The following is a 20,539-nucleotide window of genomic DNA, read 5'->3' on the forward strand; positions in this document are numbered from 1 at the left end:
AATAAGAAAACACATATAAGAAAAAAATTTAAAACAAAAATTACTCCTAATACCATCATACAGCAATTAACACAATTATGCTATCACTTTTTAACTTACTATATTGTGATATTTATTCATCGAGGCATATTACACTGTATCTTATATGAATTAAGCATAATTTATTTAGGTAATGTGTTCTAATGGAATGTTTTAAGTTGTTTCATATTTTTCTGTTATAAACAGTACTTCCTTGATGTTTTTTCATACACTGTCTCTGCAAACAGCATGAATTATTTCCATAATCATACTCATAGGAATGAGACTCCTAGATTAAAGGATAGGCAAATATCTAAGATTTTTTAATCTACTTAGTTTTGAAAAAATATATAAATCGTCTTTCTTGTTAGCTTGGCTTCTGAAAAATTGTCTTACCTTTGGGTTGACATAGAGGCAGCACCTTATGTTACTCTACCGTCTTTCTATAAACCTTGTCAATATCTGTTTTTATTTTTTATTTTTAAAATTTTATGGCTGTACCTGTGGCATATGGAAGTTTCCAAGTGAGAGATCGAATCTGAGCCACAGCTGAAACCTACATCAGATTTTTTACCCACTCTGTCAGGCCAGGGATCAAACCCACCCCTTTGCAGTGACCTGAGCTGCTGCAGACAGATTCTTAAACCACTGCACCACAGTGGGAACTCTGTCAATATCTCTTTTTAAAAGGATTAGACTTGCTTCTAAGATTTTCCCTGGAAAATAATTACAATCAAGCAATTTAGATTTTTCTGCCATTTTCCCTGGAAAAAATTATAATCAAACAACTTTTATTTTTTCTTACCATCAAAAAGTTTTTTTTAACTTTTTAGAGTTTTATATGGTAGATCATATGTTGGAATATTAAAAGCGTATTTATAGTATTTTAATATTTTAATATAATTTTATAATTTTCATTATGTAAAGTACATGCATAACCAAACTGTTATTAATTTTGTGATGATATACCAAGAATATCCATCACTGCCAAATTTATAAGTGTAAATATTCTGTAAAGAAACTAACCAATTTTGTTGAATTTGTTTTTAAAGGTATTAATTAATCTTCGCAACCCAAATTATGAAAGTGGTGATTCTCTTAGTTTCAGGACTCATTTGGGTTTAATCCAAGTTCCTCTCAAAGTAAAAGACATCCCTGAGTTGGTAAGTATAGGCATTTAAAAAGAAATTAACATATTTAGAAAACTACTATTAGAAAAATATTTTAGTGCAGCATATGCCTAAAGCAATAAAATAATCTACTCACTAAATAAATGAATAAAATGAAAAGGTTTTTTTTTTATTGTAAATATGTTCTATAGAGAGTGATTGTTTTTCTAGCAGGATTAAAGATGAGCATTCATTGATCTATAAATGCTTTTGCTTATTTCTTATCGTAATTAACAGCATAGATTTATAAGACTCCTGTTGGGATTCGAGTGCCTGATGCATGATTATAAAACTGATTGAAACAAATTGTGAATTTTATAAAAAAATTTAAGAATGTAGATTTCATTTAATTCAGCCCACCTTAATTAAGTATATACGTGGTGAGGCATTGAGGGAAATAAAGGAACACAAATGGGGCAAAGATTGTCTTTACTCGAGAGACTGGCGCATTTTGGTAAGGAAATTACTTTTAAAATAGAGTAGTTATAGAAAGGTAGGGAGATATCCTGATAAAGGAGTTAAAAAAATTACCATTATTCTTTCTTTTGTTAATTATCCCAAAACAATAATGAGCACAGAAATATAAGTGCTATCTTTGGTGAAACTAAGAAACAACTTGTATCTAAGATTTACAATGTTAAGTATTAAAGAGCTGGTAGGAGAATGACAAATGCCTTGCACTTGAAGAAGGTCAAGCCTTATGCCTCTGAAAAGTGGGAAGTGTGGATGAGAAATGTGCCAGTAAGCAATCTGTTATCTTTCAGTTCAAATCCACCTTAATTAAAAATTGAACTATTAATTGATTTACAATATTGTGTTAGTTTCCAGTATACAGCAAAGTGAATCTGTTTGATATGTATATACACATATATATTCTTTTTCAGATTCTTTTCCATTATAGGTTATTACAGATATTGACTATAGTTCTCTGTACTATATAGTAAATCCTTGTCATTTATTTTATCTATAGTAGTGTATATCTGTTAATCTCATACTTTTAATTTATCCCTCCCCTCGCCGTTTCCCCCTTTGGTAAGCATAAGTTTGTTTTCTGTGTCTGTGAGTCTGCTTTTGTTTTGTAGTAAGTTCCTTTTTTTTTAGATTCTGTATATAAGTGATGTAATATTTGTCTTTGTCTGACTTACTTGACTTAATATGATCTCTGGGTCCACCTGTGTTGCTGCAAATGGCAATATTTCATTCTTTTTATGGCTGAGTAATAGTCCTTTGTATATGAATATGTTTGTACACACCCACCGCATTTTTTTTTTTTTTTTGTCTTTCTGCCTTTTCTAGGGCTGCTTCTGCGGCATATGGAGGTTCCCAGGCTAGGGGTCAAATAGGAGCTGTAGCCGATGGCCCACGCCAGAGCCACAGCAACACGGGATCCGAGCCATGTCTGCAACCTACACCATAGCTCATGGCAACACCGGATCCTTAACCCCTGAGCAAGGCCAGGGATCGAACCCGCAACCTCATGGTTCCTAGTCGGACCACTGCTCCATGACGGGAACTCCCCACCGCATCTTCTTTAAACATTCTTCTGTTGATGGATACTTACATTGCTTCCATGTCTTGGCTGTTGTACGTAGTGCTACTATGAATATTGAGGTACATGTATCTTTTTGAATTAGAATTTTCTTTTCCTGGTATATGCCGAAGAGTGGGATTGCTGGATTATATAGTAACTCTAGTTTTTTAAGGAACGCCATACTATTTTCTGCAGTGGCTGCACCAGTTTACATTCCCACCAACAGTGTAGGAGGGTTCCCATTTTTCTACACATTCTCCGACATTTATTATTTATAGACTATAGACTTTTTGATGATGACTATTCTGACAAGTGTGTGGTGATACTTCATTGTAGTTTCCCAAATCTACTCCCCCACAAATTTTATTTTACTGGAGCTTGACCTTATAGAGATTTCTTTTTTTTTTCTACCGTGCCCAAGCAGGTAGAAGGTCCCAGGACAGGGATCCAACTCTTGCCATAGAAGTGACAACGCTGAATCCTAAACTACTAGGCCACTGGGGGGAGCTCCTAAACATTTCTTTTTTACTAACTAGGTTGATGTTAGTCTTTTTCAATAGAGGGTTCTGGAGGGACACTGCAGGAGAAAGGGGCTCTCCATGTACAGAAGCCAGCATATCAGCAAGCAGAAGGCCCAGTAACTCTCCTCTCTGCAGCCCTCGGTCAACCAGCTCCAGCCTGTACTTCTCTGGCAAGGCTCTTCTTTATACTCTCTCGTTAAAAGTCTGAATCTCAGTCTTGAGGGCATGGGGGACCCTTTCTGAGTTCTTAGTTCCTTCTTGGTTCACTTTCATTCAGCCTAGAAGTCATAGTTGCTTTCTGCATTTGCTAGTTCTATTTCCCTGTTCACATTTCTGGTATATTTCTATTTCTTAACTGAACTCTGACTGATACAAGAAGCCAGATGATTTTTTTCCCCTAAAACTTTGGAAAGGATCAAGAATTGGCGACATCACGTGTTATAGAAGGCCATAGTGAGACACAGGGCTGAAAATGGAGATTGCGTAAAGTCTGCATCAGGAGGGTTGAGACCTCCAGATGTTTCCCATGCTGCATATTCTGGTGACTCCTTCTTCCCCACAAGAGACCAGCTAATGAATATATATATTCATTACAGAAACAGAATCAGAAAGCCTATGAACTTAGGCCTCAGATGGAGAGCTGAAGGAATGAGCCACTGTATTGAAAACAAAGAAATTAAGTGAAAGTCGACCAAAGAGTGAGACTAATACCCTTATCCTCTACCACTACCACCTTGTCTGCCCAGTCTCTCTCTCTTTACCCTCCACCAACTTTAGAATGCCAGAGAGGCTACCAGAGATTTGAAGAACCCTGACCAAAAAAAAAAAAAAAAAAAAAAAAAAAGGAAGAAGAAAAGAGAAAAACAGCTAATTGGCTATAAAATTCCTTCACAGTGAAGCTCACCAACTGTGCCCAGTCCTGCAGATAGAGCTTGCAGTCTGTTGTTCATTGCCTCAATTCTAACTATGACTGACCAGCCTAGGATCTCCAGATATTTGAAATCTTTCAATTTGAAAGATGCCGGTCAAAACTAAACAAATAAAAAAATAAGGTTGAGGAAAAAGCCAATTTAGGGAAGTGCTTATATGATTGGTAATGGTTATTTCAGGTCAGAATTTACATCTACACTCACAAGATACAATAGGCCAAGACCTGGTGCGAGGCTCACTTAAATTTGTGGAATAATACAGGATAGAAAACATAGCATGTCAGTATATCTTCACTGGAAGTCCTTACAGCCAACCAGATGCTACTTCCAGCCTGCACAAGGAATGCATGCAATTGGAAGTGACAAGGTTACGTAGGCACAGCATTGGAAAGTCTTATATACAATAAGAGCCATTTCTTGTCATGCACTTGAGCATAGCTTCCAAGTCCTCTCAAGAGGCACACCAGGTATAGCTAAGGCCTGTGTTTTCCAATAGACTCTTATAGTCCATTGCAGTCTTCCATTTCAGATGTGATTTGCCACTCAAGGGTCATATTTTTTCAGTAAATTATATTGCTTAGTAATATAACTGGCTTTCCTCTCCACAATTTGGTCGGGAAGCGGGATCAGTACATTTTTCAGAGCAACGATGCTGGGAGAAGGTGGAGAGAAGAGTGATGTTGAATTTGTATCTCTTTAGTCATTAAAAATTGGTAACATGAGCTACAATGCTTTTTAATGTATTGGTAAAAATTAAGTTTAGTTAAAAATTAAAATATAATGGGGCAGTTATTTAAAACTGACAGAAAAATGAAATTGTGTTAGGCTGAATAACTATCTTGTGAGAGACAAATAAATCACTAACTTAAATAACAATAGTTAATTATGAAGGAATAAAACTGATTCCATTTTTTAAAAGAGAAGGACGTTTGGTTTTAGCAGTTAGAATAGTAACAAACATTGAGGCAAATATTAATAGAAATATCTAATTACTTAGGTAATAAAAATAATGTGAATAATATGGGGTTGTTATATATTTTAAAAGTAACAGACAAAACATGATTACTTTCCTTAGACATTACTAAATAAGTAGAGGAAGTCTAGAGAATAAATCTAATATATTTTTATTTTCACAAAGCACTTGATAGTCTAATTTTACTTAAACAGTAATTTAAGTTGTTCAGTTGATTCAGAGCTGAGTGAAGTACAGTACCGTGGAAAGCACAGTTGCAGAATATATTGGTAATTCTAAACAATGAATTTAGAAAATAAAATTGATAAGTGCAACATATGCTGTGTGTATATGTATGTTTCAGGAAAGATTTGAATATTATTAGTTCTTAACTCGAAAGGATAATCATTCATTATTTTACTGATTAGCTTACCTAAAAAGGGAAATTTTTGGACTAAAGAATTATATTTAAAGGATCAATAATATCCTTTTCTTTTTTAGATAATTGAGTGAAGCAAAGATATATTTTACATTATGATTTTCATTTAAGTTGATGTTTAGGTGACGATGATTTTTAAAAATGTGTGGCAAAGTCTGAGAGGTATGTTAATCCTATGTGTTGTTTTCCAGAAAGAATTCTTTGTAGAACTCGGCTTGTCTACAGGACAACTGGGTATAGATGACTCTACACAAGTGCCTCCTGGTTAGTATTTCTTCCATATGGCGTATGGTAAATGAAAACGAGAGTGTGTTTAAGTTTAATTGGCATTTCCCAGTTTATCTAGTCCCTTTTTAATGTCTGACAACGAACATGCTTTTTGCTTCTCCTTGGTTACTAGTCATGATTGAATAGAATCTTGTATGTTATAATTAGTAGAGTTCAGTTAGATTTTGTCTTTTTGTTCAAAGGTCTTTAAAATAATTTTGAGAAGTCCTTAGACATGCATAAGTCATTTTGTTGCCAAAATCTTCACTGGCAGCACTCATATTTCCCTTTATTTGCCACCATTATTATTTTTTATTATTTTTTATATCACCAAATTAAGCAAACGCTGGACATTCTGTCTTGTATAAACTCAGGCTTTAAAATTAGTGTCAGGAATTCCCGTTGTGGCTCAGTGGAAATGAAACCGACTAGTGTCCCTGAGGATTCAGGTTCTACCCCTGGCCTCGCTCAGTGGGTTAGGGATTTGGCATTGTCATGAGCTGTGGTGTAGGTCACAGACACGGCTTGGATCCTGAGTTGCTGTGGCTGTGGTGTAGGCTGGCAGCTGTAGCTCCAATTCGACCCATAGCTTGGGAACTTCCATATGCCATGGGTACAGCCCTAAAAAGCAAAAAATAAAATAAAATTAGTGTCTCTTCATCCAGAAAATTTCCCCAACATTTCTCTTCTTATGCCTAAATGAAGTGTGCTTTTCGTAAAAGGCCAGGTTAATATTTATCTGTAATAAAGAGGAAGTAAAAATTGACTTAAAAACATGAGAGGTCTATATTGTGGTAGAAATCTCAATAGACAGGAGTCAGGGAACTGTTCTTGTCTTTCCTCTGCCACTGGCTAGCTGTGTGACTTAAAAAAAAACACTTTATATTTTATGGACTTGTTTTTTTCTTTTTCTTTTTTTTTTGCTTTTTAGGGCTGCTCTTTCGGCAAATGCAAGTTCCCAGGCTAGGGGTCAAATTGGAGCTGTAGCCGCCGGCCTACACCATGGCCACAGCAATGCAGGATCCAAGCCATGTCTGCGACCTACACCACAGCTCACGGCAACGCTGGATCCTTAGCCCACTGAGCAAGGCCAGGGATCAATCCCACAACCTCATAGTTCCTAGTCGGATTCATTTCTGCTGCACCACCACGAGAATTTCTGGTTTTTCTTCTATAAAATAAGGAGTTGGCTGTTATAATTTTTGTTGTTAACAATAATAATAAACAATAATAAACAGTTACTGAGCATATATTATGTGTTATATGCATTTTATCTTTCAGCAACTCTAGGTTAGGTTATAACTTTATTAACATTTAATGTATATAGAAAACTACATGTATCGTAAGAGAATAGCTCGATGAATTTTTATGAATTAGCCACATGTACTAAAGTATCATAAACTGAAGCCCCCTCTTACCACTCTCAGTGTTTATCCCTCATGTTAAAGATAACCACTATTTTGACTTCTAGCAGCAGAGTATAGTTTTGCCATTGCTTGAACATCTGTGAATGGAAGCACACCACATATACCCTTTAATGTTTGACTTGTTTTGTTCAACAATAAATTTATGTAATTCAACCATATTGTTGTATGTATTTATAGACCATTTTTTTCCCATTATGTTCCATTGTGTTCATATACCACACATTTATTTATTCATTGCACTATTGATGGGTATTTGGGCAGTTTCAAAGTTGGGCCTATTATAAATAGGGCTACTATGAGCATCCTACTATGTGTCTTTCAGTGAACATAAGTGTATCCTCTGTTGAGTATGTACCTGGGAATGCAGTTTTCAGTCCTAGGGTTTACGCAAGTTCAGCTTTAATAGATTACTGCCAAAGAATTTTCAAAAGTGATGGTAGTACCATTTACACTCCCCCCAGCAATGCCTGAGTGGTGGTTGCTCTCCATGCTGGCCAGTGCTTGGTGTGTTCCATCTCCTTTGTTTTAGTCATTCGCGTGGTATATAGAGGTATTGAATTAGGTTTTAATTTTCTTATGTGATGTGAGGTAGAAGTACTACTATCATTTTAAAGTAGAAGAAGTGGAGATTTTTAAGTAACTTGCCCAAGTTCATAAAGCTAATAAGTAGTAGAACCAAGATTCAAAACCAAACAGTCTACCTACAAAGTCTGCTGTTAAATGCCGCCTCCCCTCTTTACCCTTTTGGTGGTCTTTTCTCGTTTTATAAGAAGATATCAAATAACAACCAAAAAATGAGTTCCCGTTGTGGCACAGCAGAAACGAATCTGACTAGGAACCATGGGGTTGTGGTTTCGATCCCTGGCCTCGCTCATCGGGTTAAGGATCTGGCATTGCTGTGAGCTGTAGTGTAGGTCGAAGATGTGGCTCGGATCCTGCGTTGCTGTGGCTGTGGTGTAGGCCGGTGGCTACAGCTCTGATTCGACCCCTAGCCTGGGAACCTCCAAATGCCACGGCTGCAGCCCTGAAAAGACGAAAAGAAAAAAAGAAGATACAGTACCTCACAGAATAAGATATTGCTATGGTTTGAATGTTTGTGTCCACCTAAAATTCATATGTTGAAGTCCTAACACCCGACGTCATGGTATCAGGACGTTAAGGCCCTTGGAAAGTGCTTCGGGCAAGAGGGCAGAGCTCCAGGAATGAGATTAGCTCCCTTATAAGAGAGCTCCCTACCCCTTCCACCAAGGGAATACAGCCAAGTGTTACAACTCAGAAGAGGGCCTTCACCAGAGCTTGACCATACTGGTACTCTGAACTTGGACTCTGGAGTTATAGCCTCCAGAGCTGAGAGTTATGAATTTTTGTTGTTTGTAAGCTGCCCAGTCTCTGAGTATTTTGTTATAGCAGTCTGAACAGCTAAGACAAATATTTTATGTTTCTGTTCATGGCCCATGATAGCAATAGATAATAAAAAGAAATAGTAATACAGCCTTGAGTGATAATTATGTTTTTCACTTTTGAAACAATCCTTAAGAATTATGTAAAGTTATTCTAAATCTTATAGTAGCTTGCTTTAGAAAACCTATTTTTCTTCTTAATCTAGAGATAAGATTAAGATCTAATCAATCTTCTTTGATTCACTCATAATATAACAAATATGAGACTTCTCTAAGGGCCAGGGACTAGTGAATGCATAGATATGACATAATTTTTGCTCTTAGGGAAGATATAGCGGAAAATAAGATTCATACAAGAATCAGTGTGGTATTTGCTGTTATTATATACAAAAGTCAATTGGAATGGGGGAAAGAACACTTAAGTCTGCCCGAAGGAGGTTAATAATCTCTTTAGTTGAAACAGTTATTTTTGCTATCTTTACTTCGCAAAGCAATACTACTAAAAATTGGGTTAAATTGGTATTTATCCAATAAGATTGTTTTTATTGGTATAATATTTGGATTTTTGCCTGTTGAGAATTGCTGGTTAACAATATTACTTGGAAAAAGAATGTGGTCATATGTAACCACTTTTGTCTATAATTCACTTTTGTTTTCATTTTTTAGGGCAATAACTATGGCTTTGGTTAAATTAGAACTGTAATGCTAAATGTTTGAAAATGTTGCTAATAGTTGTATTTTGCTAGAGGCCAATTTTATATTTGAAATTAAGTTTAAGTGTCACTTAATGGAACTGTATCCTTCTTACTCATCTTTTAAAAGCTACGTTACCTATGTTTTATTCAATTTTTATATTTGAAATGCATTCCTCACTAACTTAACAGTTTTTGTATAAAAGTCAGGAGAAAGCTTCTTATGTTTGTAATATAGATTCCTTATTTAACAATAATAAAAAAGACAGATAGTCATTACAAACTCTCAAATACACATATATTGTAAACACAAAGACATGCATGCATATGTATACAAACTTACTGCAGAAACCATTTGTAAGACCCACATTAAAAGGGTTAAAAAGGATCAACATTCTTCCATAAGCCTTTCTGATAAAGGAGGGAGTCATATATCTGATATTATTGGCTGACACACATAGTGATGAATCATATTATAGGGGGGTTCTGCTAAACAGTTTGTTATTTCCAAAAGAAAATATAGAATCTTCATTCAACTGGTGCAGAATTTCCTAACGTGTGTTCATGAAGCATTCATCAGATAAAGGCCTGTGACAAAGAAGCACCGTTGCCTCTGTTGTCAAATAAGGTTGGGGAAAGGCTGTGCCGTATACCTTTTTAAGATATACAGTGTGTGTTACTGTCTTAAAGGCTATGAGAAGTCCTAAATCAACTTTCAGCATAGCGTATCCCCAACTCATTTTACTAGGGACCTTTTTTTTTTCTTTTTTCTCAGCAAGATCTGTTACACAGATGCATCTCTTAACATGGCGGTCCTCAGAGCATAGTGCAGATCGGATAGCTGACACCACAGGGCTTCTTATTCTTAGACTACAAAAAATAGCACTTAGAAAAATCATTGTATTTCACATAAATGAACAGTTATATTCTATGAAGAAGTGTTTTTATTTCAAACTGCTTTCAGTGATAAAGCACTATTAGCATTCAGGGGGTATCATCCACTTCTTTTTTTTCTTTTGTCTTTTAGGGCCACACCCACGGCATATGGAGGTTCCCAGGCCAGGGGTTGAATCAGAGCTGTAGCCGCCGGCCTACACCACAGCCACAGCAACGCAGGATCTGAGCCACATCTTCAACCTACACCACAGCTCACGGCAACACTGGATCCTTAACCCGATGAGCGAGGCCAGGGATTGAACCCCTGTCCTCATGGATACTAGTCGGGTATGTTAACCACTGTGCCATGTCAGGAACTCCCATCCAGTTTTTTAAGAGTCAAGATTTGACTGACAACTTTTGATGCTTTGGTTATTAAGTCTTGGCATTCAGAGCTGATTAAAATGAAACTGGCATTGTTACTTTATATGCAGTCTTTGAAATAAATATATTCAAATAGTTTAGTGATAGAAAATGGTTATATGTTGGCCAAAACCCCAGACACTTCATCATGGTATAATGTGCTCAGCAAATTACTTTAGAGACATTAAGACTAGAATAAAAAATAGGGAACTCTGGTTTAGATATTCTATTAAGTAAAACCAGCTTTATGGATAAATTTTTAAATATACATAAAAAAATACCTAACCCTGAAAATACTAACAAATGGAAAATAGAATTCCAGTACTGTTTTATATTTAGTTGGGCTAAACCTGGACATCACAAAATAGGCTTTCTAGAAAACTCCGTTAAAATCTCAGCCCAGGACAGGTCTCCTTTTCCCTCCATGCCCAGATCTCAGCACCAGCAGGTTTGGGTTTGGAATAATAAGGATTCCGCTTAAAAGAGAATCAAGGGCCAAGACGGCCACCAGGTTGCCCGGGCACCCCAGGCTCTACTGACCCAAGCAATCCCACGTAAACTAATGACCTTTAACAGTAGTATTCCACTCATTAGAAAAGTTTAACCACTGTTGTAAATCTGGCAAATCCAATTACCCGGTCCTCCTTTTTCAGGTGGTAGGGAAAAAGAAGAGGAACGGAAGTAGAGAAACTGATTTTCTCTGGGATGGGGGATAGAGCTAATGGTTCTTGCCGCGTGGTTTTATAACCTTTGTTTGTTTTACTCTAATTTTTAAATGACTTTTATAGAAGTATAACATACTTATTGAAATGGATACAAGTCATAGGTATACAGATCAGTGAATTTTTTGCAAGGTGAACCCAGCCGTGAAACCCACAACCAGACCAAGAAATAGAGTATCACTAGCATCCCAGAAGCCCTGTTAGGCGCAGTTCCAGGCTCTACGACCCTCATGCGTAACAATAATGCTGACTTCTAATAGCATAGCTTAGTTTGGACTGTTTTATAGATATGGGGCCACATCCTGTGTACTCTTGCGTCTAGCTTCTTTTGCTTAACGTTTTTTTTTTCTTTCCTGAGATCCATATTGCTGTCTGTAGTTATAAATCATTCATTCTCATTGGTATGTTGTAATCCATTGTATGAAAACACTACTATTTATCCATTCTACCATTGATGATCATTTGAGTTGTTCCTACTATTTCGTTAAATTGTCCCTTGCATCTGTGGATGTTGATTCCTGAATTCACCTCCTACTCCATGAACACCGAGATCTGTGGATACTCAATCTCTTGTATAAAATGGTGTAGTATTTGCATGTAACCAGTGCACATCTCCCATTCACTTTATATATTTTTAAATTTTTTATGATTTTTATTTTTTCCATTATAGTGATTGACAGTGTTCTGTCACTCCCATACACTTTACATCATCTCTAGATTACTTATAATGCCTAACACAATGTAAATACTATGTAAAATAGTTGTTCTTCTGTGGTAAGGAATAACAACAAGAAAAAAAAAGTCTGTACCTGTTAGTGCAGATGCAACCGTAAACTACATCATAGGCCTGTAGTGCAAGTCAGCAGCAATGTAACTTTTTCTTTCTTTCAGCAGGTACGGATTGCTTTCATTTAATGACCTGAGAGAGAAATACATAGAATAAGATAAAATATTTAAAATACATACATGTAGAAATATAAATAGAGAAAATATAAATTCATTCTTTCTCTTTTTCTCTTTCTCCCTCTTATACGCACACAGAGATGGACACACACAGACACAGTATTAACACTCACCACAACCCCGCTTCTTCTGTCTTGGTAACCCTCCTGTGATGTTGCTGCTGCTGATTGCTGTAGGGTATCTACAGCGCCAGTGTGCTGAGGTGATGAGCTGGGTCGCACTGTAGCTAAGTCATGGGACATCAGGCTGACTTAACCTTCTGACAGATGGCAGAAGGACTGGTTCTGATTTCAGATGTTAATGCTTTGGAGGAGGCTCATTAATACTAACGTCAGGTTCTGTGAGGTTGAGGGCTTTTCTTCAAGCTTTCAAAGTCTAGGCTTTACAGTTGCAGATGCTTTAGAAACATTGTTATAGGAAGATGTTTCTTCTTTTTTTTTTCCTTTCTTTTTTTTTTTTTTTGGTCTTTTTAGGGCCACACCCAAGGCATGTGAAAGGCTCCCAAGCTAGGGGTCTAGTCAGAGCTGTAGCCACTGGCCTACGCCAGAACCACAGCAACACAGGATCCAAGCTGCGTCTGTGACCTACACCACAGCTCATGGCAATGCCGGATCCTTAACCCACTGAGCAAGACCAGGGATCGAACCCACTTCCTCCTGGATGATAGTCAGGTTCGCTAACCTCTGCGCCACAACAGGAACTCCTGTTTCTTCTTTTTCTTTGCATCAACAAACAAAGCTTGCAGTGTTTGGAATCATGTTGTTATCCCTCAGGTGACATAGGCGCCATTCCGTGGATAGGTCTTAATGGAGGATCATATACTTTAACACTGGTGCCTATTGAAAAACTGCTGCAAATTTTTCTTTTTTTCATGGCCACACCTGAGGCGTATGGAAGTTCCCAGGCCAGGAGCCAAATTAGAGCTGGAGCTGAGGCCTCCGCCACAACCATGGATCAGAGCTGCATCTGCAACCTACGATGCATCCTTCACCCACTGAGTGAGGCCATGGATCAAACCTGCATCCTCACAGATTCAACGCTGGGTTCTTAACCTGCTGAGCAGCAGTGGGAACTCCTAACCTGAGGATCCCTGAAATGATGGGAGACTACAGCAGGGTGTACCAACATGTCAGTCCATTCTCACAGTTCAGCATAGTGTTTGATACACAGCAAATTCAAGTGTTGTTTTTGGAACTTTCTGGAATTTTTTTCAAATATATTCAGTCTGTGGCTGGTTGAATCCATAGGTGTGGAACCCACAGACGAGGGCTGACTGTTTTATCAGTTGCTGCTGTGGCTATTCTTGTGTGAGTCTCTTGGTGCACATAGGTGGACATTAGCGTGTGTACCGAGAGTGATGTGCTGCTGACTGTCAGGCCATGCACATAGTCAGTGTTAAGACACGTTGGCAGACAGTTTTCCAAGGTGGTTGTACTCTTTTCACTCTACCACCCTTGTGTGAGAAGCTCACTTGCTCCATTTCCTTTGCATTTAGAATTATCAGTCTTTTTCATTTTGGCCATTGTGGTGGCTATGTATTTCACAATGTTTTGGGTTTTTTGTCTTTTAAGGAGCAAACTCGTGGCACATGGAGGTTCCCAGGCTAGGGGTCCAATCAGAGCTATAGCCTCCGGCCTACACCACAGCCACAGCAACGCTGAATCTGAGCTACGTCTGTGACTTACATCACAGCTCACATCAATTCCAGATCCTTAACCCTCTGAGCAGTGCTAGGGATCGAACCCACATCCTCATGGATACTAGTTGGGTTTGTTAACTGCTGAGCCACAACGGGAACTCCTCCTTTTTTTTTTTTAAACAATGGTTTCAATTGCCTTTCTCTGATAACTAACGTGGTTGAGCATCTTTTCATAAGTTTATTGGTCCTTGGAATTACCTCTTTTGTAAAGAACCTGCCTGTTTGTGTCAGAGTTGTCTTTTTTTATTGACTTACCAGGAGTGCTTTATATATTCTAAGTACAAGTCCTTTGCTGGATATAAGTATTGCAAATATATTCTCCCACTCTGAGTTACCTTTTCACTCTCAACGGTGGGTGTCTTGATGAACAGAAGTGTTTCGGTTCTAATATGATCTAGTTTATGATGTTTTTCTTCCATTATGATTGGTACTTGTTTCTTTCATGTAATCTTTTAAAATGGCATTTGTATAGTGGGATTTTACCTGTATAGTATTAAGGCTTTTATTAGATATGCTTTCATAGTAGGTTAGAAGTACGGATTTTCAAATGAAGCTGTCAACAAGTGTTGTTTGTTCGTTTGTTTTTTTAGGAAAAAAAATCAAAGATGAATGGATAGAAACATTTATGTTGTGAGAAGATATTCTATATTATTACAACAAAGTAGAACTATCGGTTTTTTCTTCTGATTAAATATACTTCCTTTTAATTTCTACAAACTTTAAACAACTTAGAAAAAAGATTCTTCTGTATTTAAAGATAAATATACTTATAGTTTCCTATAAGCCATTCAGCTTTGAAAATAATTAAAAGTATCAATACCAGAAAAAAATATATAATATTGTTCAAAATTTGGCTAATCATTTTTATGTCTAATAATTTTTATTTTCTTATTTTCAGAACTTTTTGAAAATGAGCATGTACGTATTGGGCAAAAAGGTAAGCTTTTGATTATACTTACTTTAATTTTTGAAAATGAGACAGTCTTAAGTAAATGTCTGTATCATATACCCTCAAGTGAAATTTAATCTCTGAAAAGCTAAAGACCTAAAAAGGAGTGAGATTTACAATATAGATAAAACAATGGGAATCTTTATAAAGAGGGGAAATGCATCATTTTGGCTTTATTAATAAATGTCAGATAAAGAGGTACACAGATGGTTCACTAAAAAGGAAATGATAAATGCAGGCACACATTCCTCAAGGATATTAGCTTAATGCATTCAGCAGTAGAATTTCATTTTAAAATCAAAGAGGCAGGTTCACTCTTTGATGTGCCCACACCCTTCTCATTAGTGGTAATAAGAATATGCTCCTGCATCAGGGGACAATAATAACTGTTATACCTCCAGTGACTATTCACAAAGGTAGGACTTAATGACTGAAGCGCTCTGAGTGTCCTGGAAAATAAATTTTCCCCATCTTTCGGTGATTCTCTTCCTTGCTTTTGTAAATCCTGTTTTGTCTTTGAAATATGTAGTACAGGGAAGGTCTTTGTGTCAGAATGCCCCATCTATGGCAATTATGTTATCGTGTTCTAAACTCCTTAGTTCAGTTTTTCAGAATCTAATTTAGAAGACTACATTTGTATAACTTGGTATTTTCATTAAACACAACTGCAAAGTAAGGAATGTTTCATCTCTTTTTATTTCATCCAGTCTCTTTGTTTCTTTTGTCATTTTCATCTAGTGTAAGATTTTTTTCCCTTTCCTTTTAAGAAGAAAATGTAAGAAAACAATGCTGTTAGTCAGATACCAGCAGCTGTCTAGTATGTCTTTTGGGGGATTTTTTGGTTTTGTTTGTTTGGGGGGTGCTTAATTCCCAGACTTAATAGCTAGTATTTTCATTAAAATGAAAATGAAAACAAAAGGATAGTATATTAATTTTGCAAACTTGACTGTTTATGAATAATTTTTGGCCTTCTCAAAATGTTTTTGGATTTTTTTTTTTTTTTAAGTCTACACTTATGCATGGAAGACATGCAGAAGTTCCCTGGCTAACAGTCAAATCTGAGCTGCAGCTGTGGTCTATACCACAGCCACAGCAATACTATATCCAAGCCGCATCTGCAAGCTATGGTGCAGCTTGCAGCAATGCCAGATTGTGAAACCACTGTGTGAGGCCGGGGATCAAACCTGCATCCTCATGGACACTATGTCAGATTCTTAACTTGCTGAACCACAGCAGGAACTCCTTTTTTGTTTTTACTTCTTTTAAAAAAAATCCCTCTTTGCTCTTTATTTTAGCAGATAGTTAAAAAAGAATGGATATCTAGATACTTTTAATTCTTAACAATAATACTTCAAATAGCATCCTGCTTCCAAATACTAGAATAGTCATGACTTAATAGAATATGCGTTAAGATGTGTGTGGTTTCCGTAGATAGGACTTGACTTAATCATGAAATATAAAAATTGTTATATATATGCATCACTAATTTCAGATCCATGGAGCTATAGTTAAAGCAAAGTGAACTTAAGGTATCTGCATTAAAAACTTTCACCAGGCAAGGTAGGAGGTGGAGGTGCTTAAGGCTTGAAGCTTAGCAGGGCTGTAAATGAGGCCACATCCCGCATCGACATTCCAAGAGTTAAAGAAGATTGTCAAGATTGATATGATTATGTTAGAAATAAAAATGAAATGTTAGCTTCTCAAAAGATTTTTAATTAAAGATTTCATAATGTTATTTCATACATTATGAACTTTCTAATGAGATTTTACTGTTCTTCTGACAGTTCTGGCAGAACAAGACAGTGCTGCTGCTCAGCAGTATATCCGACAAGGAAGTCCCACAGCACTGAGAGCTGAATTGTGGGCGCTCATTTTGAATATTTCCAGTCAACCTGAGGTAAGAAGAAAAAGAATGGGTCCCGTTTGAACCATTCATATTCATTTGTCTAAGGCCTGTTATTCAAAATAGAAATACTTTTTTTTCTTAGTCTAATATTTCTTAATCCCCATTTTTGATTTTCAAATTCACTGTAGTTTAATCACCATGTACTTAGAAGTTGTTTCATCTTGTTTTTTCTTTTTCTTTTTCCACCATGCCCATAGCATATGGAAGTTCCCAGGCCAGGGACTGAATCTGAATAGACCCCAGCTGCAGTAATGCAGTGCCTGATCCTTAACCCACCATGCCACAGCAGGAACTCCACAAGTTTTTGTTATTAATAGTTGGGTAGTGTAAGCCTATACATACAACAGAACAATAAGTAAAATTTTAAGAAGCAGAATCCACCAATTTAGATCAGTGAAAATGTGTGGTCGAATAGGGAGAAATAATGGTGGGCACCTTGGTTTATGTAAATGAGTGCTTTGTCTCTACAGTTACATTCAAAATGTGCACTCTGTGGTTCTAAAAATGGGCAGATTATGTAGGAATGTTATTTTTCTATATAAGAACATTTTCTTTTAGGAAATATAATGACTATGAAGACAAATCACTAACAGACAGGTAGTAGATTCAATTAAAAAATATGTTAAGACATTCATTCTTTTTGAAATATTTGGAGAACTTTTTTTTGGCTTAAGCTCATTGATCCTATAAAGCATCTCTTTCAAGATTTTAATAAAAAGCAAACTTAATAAGCCTAGTGGTTATGGATTTTGTTTGGTATCATATAACCTAGTTTCAACTCCTTGCTCCCCCAACTTATTTGAAATAAGTTGTTGAGTGAGTTAAGTATCTTCAAACCTCAACTTACCCATTCTTAAAGGTAGGTAGTAATATTTATTATCACAGAGTGGTTGTAAGAATTACATGAAATCTTGGAATTTCCGTCGTGGCACAGTGGTTAATGAATCTGACTAGGAACCATGAGGTTGCGGCTTCGATCCCTGGCTTTGCTCAGCAGGTTAAGGATCCGGTGTTGCTGTGGCTGTGGCGTAGGCTGGCAGCTACAGCTCCGATTAGACCCCTAGCTTGGGGACATCCATATGCCTCAGGAGCGGCCCTAGAAAAGGTAAAAAGACAAAAAAAAAAAAAAAAAAAAAATTAAATTAAATCTATATGAGTCTTTTATTAACACAATACCTGATGTAACCGGTCACCATTAATGGTAACAATAATAACTACATTATTATATATAATCACAAATAACAATATATTACCTGTAATTATGGTGTATGTTAGTTATAATTTATAATAATGCAGTTTTTAAGAAAAACATTAACATATGTCATAAAAACTACACCTCTAACCTTTGCAAATTACATATGCATGCGTGTGAGGAAAGCATGTGTTTTAAATCTCTCTCTGTGAATAGTACTATCAAAACTCAGTTGCTTGCTTTTTGAAAGAATAAACCTTTTAATTTAATTTAGAGCTGTTTTAAACCAAATGATACTGGTCTTTTGTGGGTGACACTTTAAAAATAACGGTTTACAGATTTGTTTGTATGTTGGGCTTTTGTTGTTGTTGTTGTTGTTTCTTTGTTTTTTAGGGCTGCAGGTGTGGCATATGGAAGTTCCCAGGCTAGGGGACCATTTGGAGCTACAGCTGCCAGTCTACACCACAGCCACAGCAACGCAGGATCCAAGCCACATCTGTGATCTACACCACACCTCACAGCAACACCAGATCTTTAACCCACTGAGCAAGGCTGGGGATCGAACCAGCATCCAGGTGGATACTAGTAGGGTTCGTAACCTGCTGGGTCACAACAGGAGCTTCTATGTTGGACATTTTTTGTGAGTGCATCCACTCTTGTAGAAGAGATGGTAATTCTTGTCCTGATATAACTGTGTAGATAAGTACTAACTTCACTGATGAAGAGCTAGGTTAACAAATCCTGTTCTCTGCAGAGGAGCTAACTACTACCACTTCAAAAATAGATGTAGAGTTTTCCCAAAAGTATCGTAGAATACAAGTAGTAGTCCCAGATAATGATTGTCTATTATAAAATTCAAAGTTAGTTTTTATACTTGAATTCTGGAGCTGATAGATATTTTGATTTTCTGTATTCAAAATAACAAATCTGTAAATAGAAATGAATATTATCAGGCAACCTAGATTTTATTGAATAAAACACTTTTCATCACTTACACTTATTTTCACTGTAAAAGTGTCACCTGAACAAACCTTAGCAGTTCCAAAATAATTGTGCATTAGGGGAGGGAGAGAGAAAGGGAGAATAATTACCTCTTACGAAGAACACTTTAGCGGAACTTTTTATTCAATTACTTTCAGTCACTTAAAATAAGCTACACATACTAATGCATCATAGTTGAGTTAAAGAGATAATGGAATATTTCAAATTTCATACTCCTACAGCTATTTTTAAAATCTACTCAATAGAAAGACTTGGGATTTAATGCTTTAAGTTCTTAGCAGTTAATTTATTTGGTGCTTTTACCAGAACATTATATAACTTTGATTTTTTTTTCGTTTTTTAAGAAAATATGGGGAGTTCCTGTGGTGGCTCAGTGGTGATGAACCTGACTAGTATCCATGAGGACGCGGGTTCAATCCCTGGCCTTGTTCAGTGGGTTAAGGATCCGGCATTGCCATGAGCTGTGGTGTAGGTCACAGACATGGCTTGGGTCCTGCATTGCTGTGGCTGTGGTGTAGGCCAGCAGCTGCAGTCCAATTCGACCCCTGGCCTGGGAACTTCCATATGCCTCGAGTGTGACCCTAAAAAAAAAAAAAAAAAAAAAAAAAAAAACCAAAAAAATAGAAAAGAAAAGAAAATATAAGCTTAAAAGGATTGCTTTTATGTATTTTCTGCAGATCTCTAGGTATATATTAGAATATCCATATTTAGTAAATGTTACTCATATTTAAATATTTTGCTTAATTTCAGATTGCTAATTAAAAGAAGACAGAAAATTTTCTTATACTTTGCTTACTGCTAAAATAGCCAAGATGAGTATTAACATTTAAGATTTTCATTAGTGATTTCCCAATAAGGTTCTTCACAACCTGACCTGAAGGTCTGCAGCAGTGCCTGACCTTCCTGGGTCTTTCTGGTCAGCTCACCTAGTTTTCACAGTGCCTGTTTCTGACCTTCACTCTCCCCAGCACTTCTATTCACAGTTGTTGCAAAAGATCTCACCTTCTCCTACCCAGAGAAAACAGAAGCCATCAGAAGGAGCTCATTCAGATTCCTTCCACCAAACCTGTAAACTTAATTGCATCAGCACCTCCTCTTGCCTACTACTTTATGGCAAAACCCTGTGAAAGAAAAGTCTGTGCTGGGGCTCCTACTTCCTTCATTTCATTAATCACTGAGTCCATCAGCATCTGGCAGACAGCCACTCTACGACTGGAACTGTCCTGGCTAAAGTCACCAGACAACAGTGGACACGTTTTAGTCTTTACATCTACTGCATTTGATACTGCTCTCTACTTCGTCCTTGAAATAGTCTTGGTCTTTAATTTCGTTCACTCTGTTTTCCTAGTTCTCCTTTCCCTCTTTTCCTTTTCTTTTCTTTTTTTCCTCCAAGTCTACTTTTGGGTTCCTCTGTTGGACCTTACATGCTTGTATTTTTCAGATTTCCATTTTGATTCTCTAT

General features: G+C 36.7%; 1 protein-coding gene across 1 annotated transcript in view; it reads left to right on the forward strand.

Annotated features, from left to right (window-relative positions):
- The window catches only part of TBC1D19 (TBC1 domain family member 19), a 115,142-nt gene that overhangs the window by 36,438 nt on the left and 58,165 nt on the right, over window positions 1-20,539 (forward strand). The window contains 4 exon segments of the mRNA XM_013978566.2: window positions 1,071-1,181; window positions 5,751-5,823; window positions 14,927-14,965; window positions 16,762-16,874. Coding sequence (XP_013834020.2) covers window positions 1,071-1,181; window positions 5,751-5,823; window positions 14,927-14,965; window positions 16,762-16,874 — 336 coding nt within the window.

The sequence above is a fragment of the Sus scrofa genome, chromosome 8 (genome assembly GCF_000003025.6).
Source record: "Sus scrofa isolate TJ Tabasco breed Duroc chromosome 8, Sscrofa11.1, whole genome shotgun sequence".
Classification (NCBI taxonomy): domain Eukaryota; kingdom Metazoa; phylum Chordata; class Mammalia; order Artiodactyla; family Suidae; genus Sus; species Sus scrofa.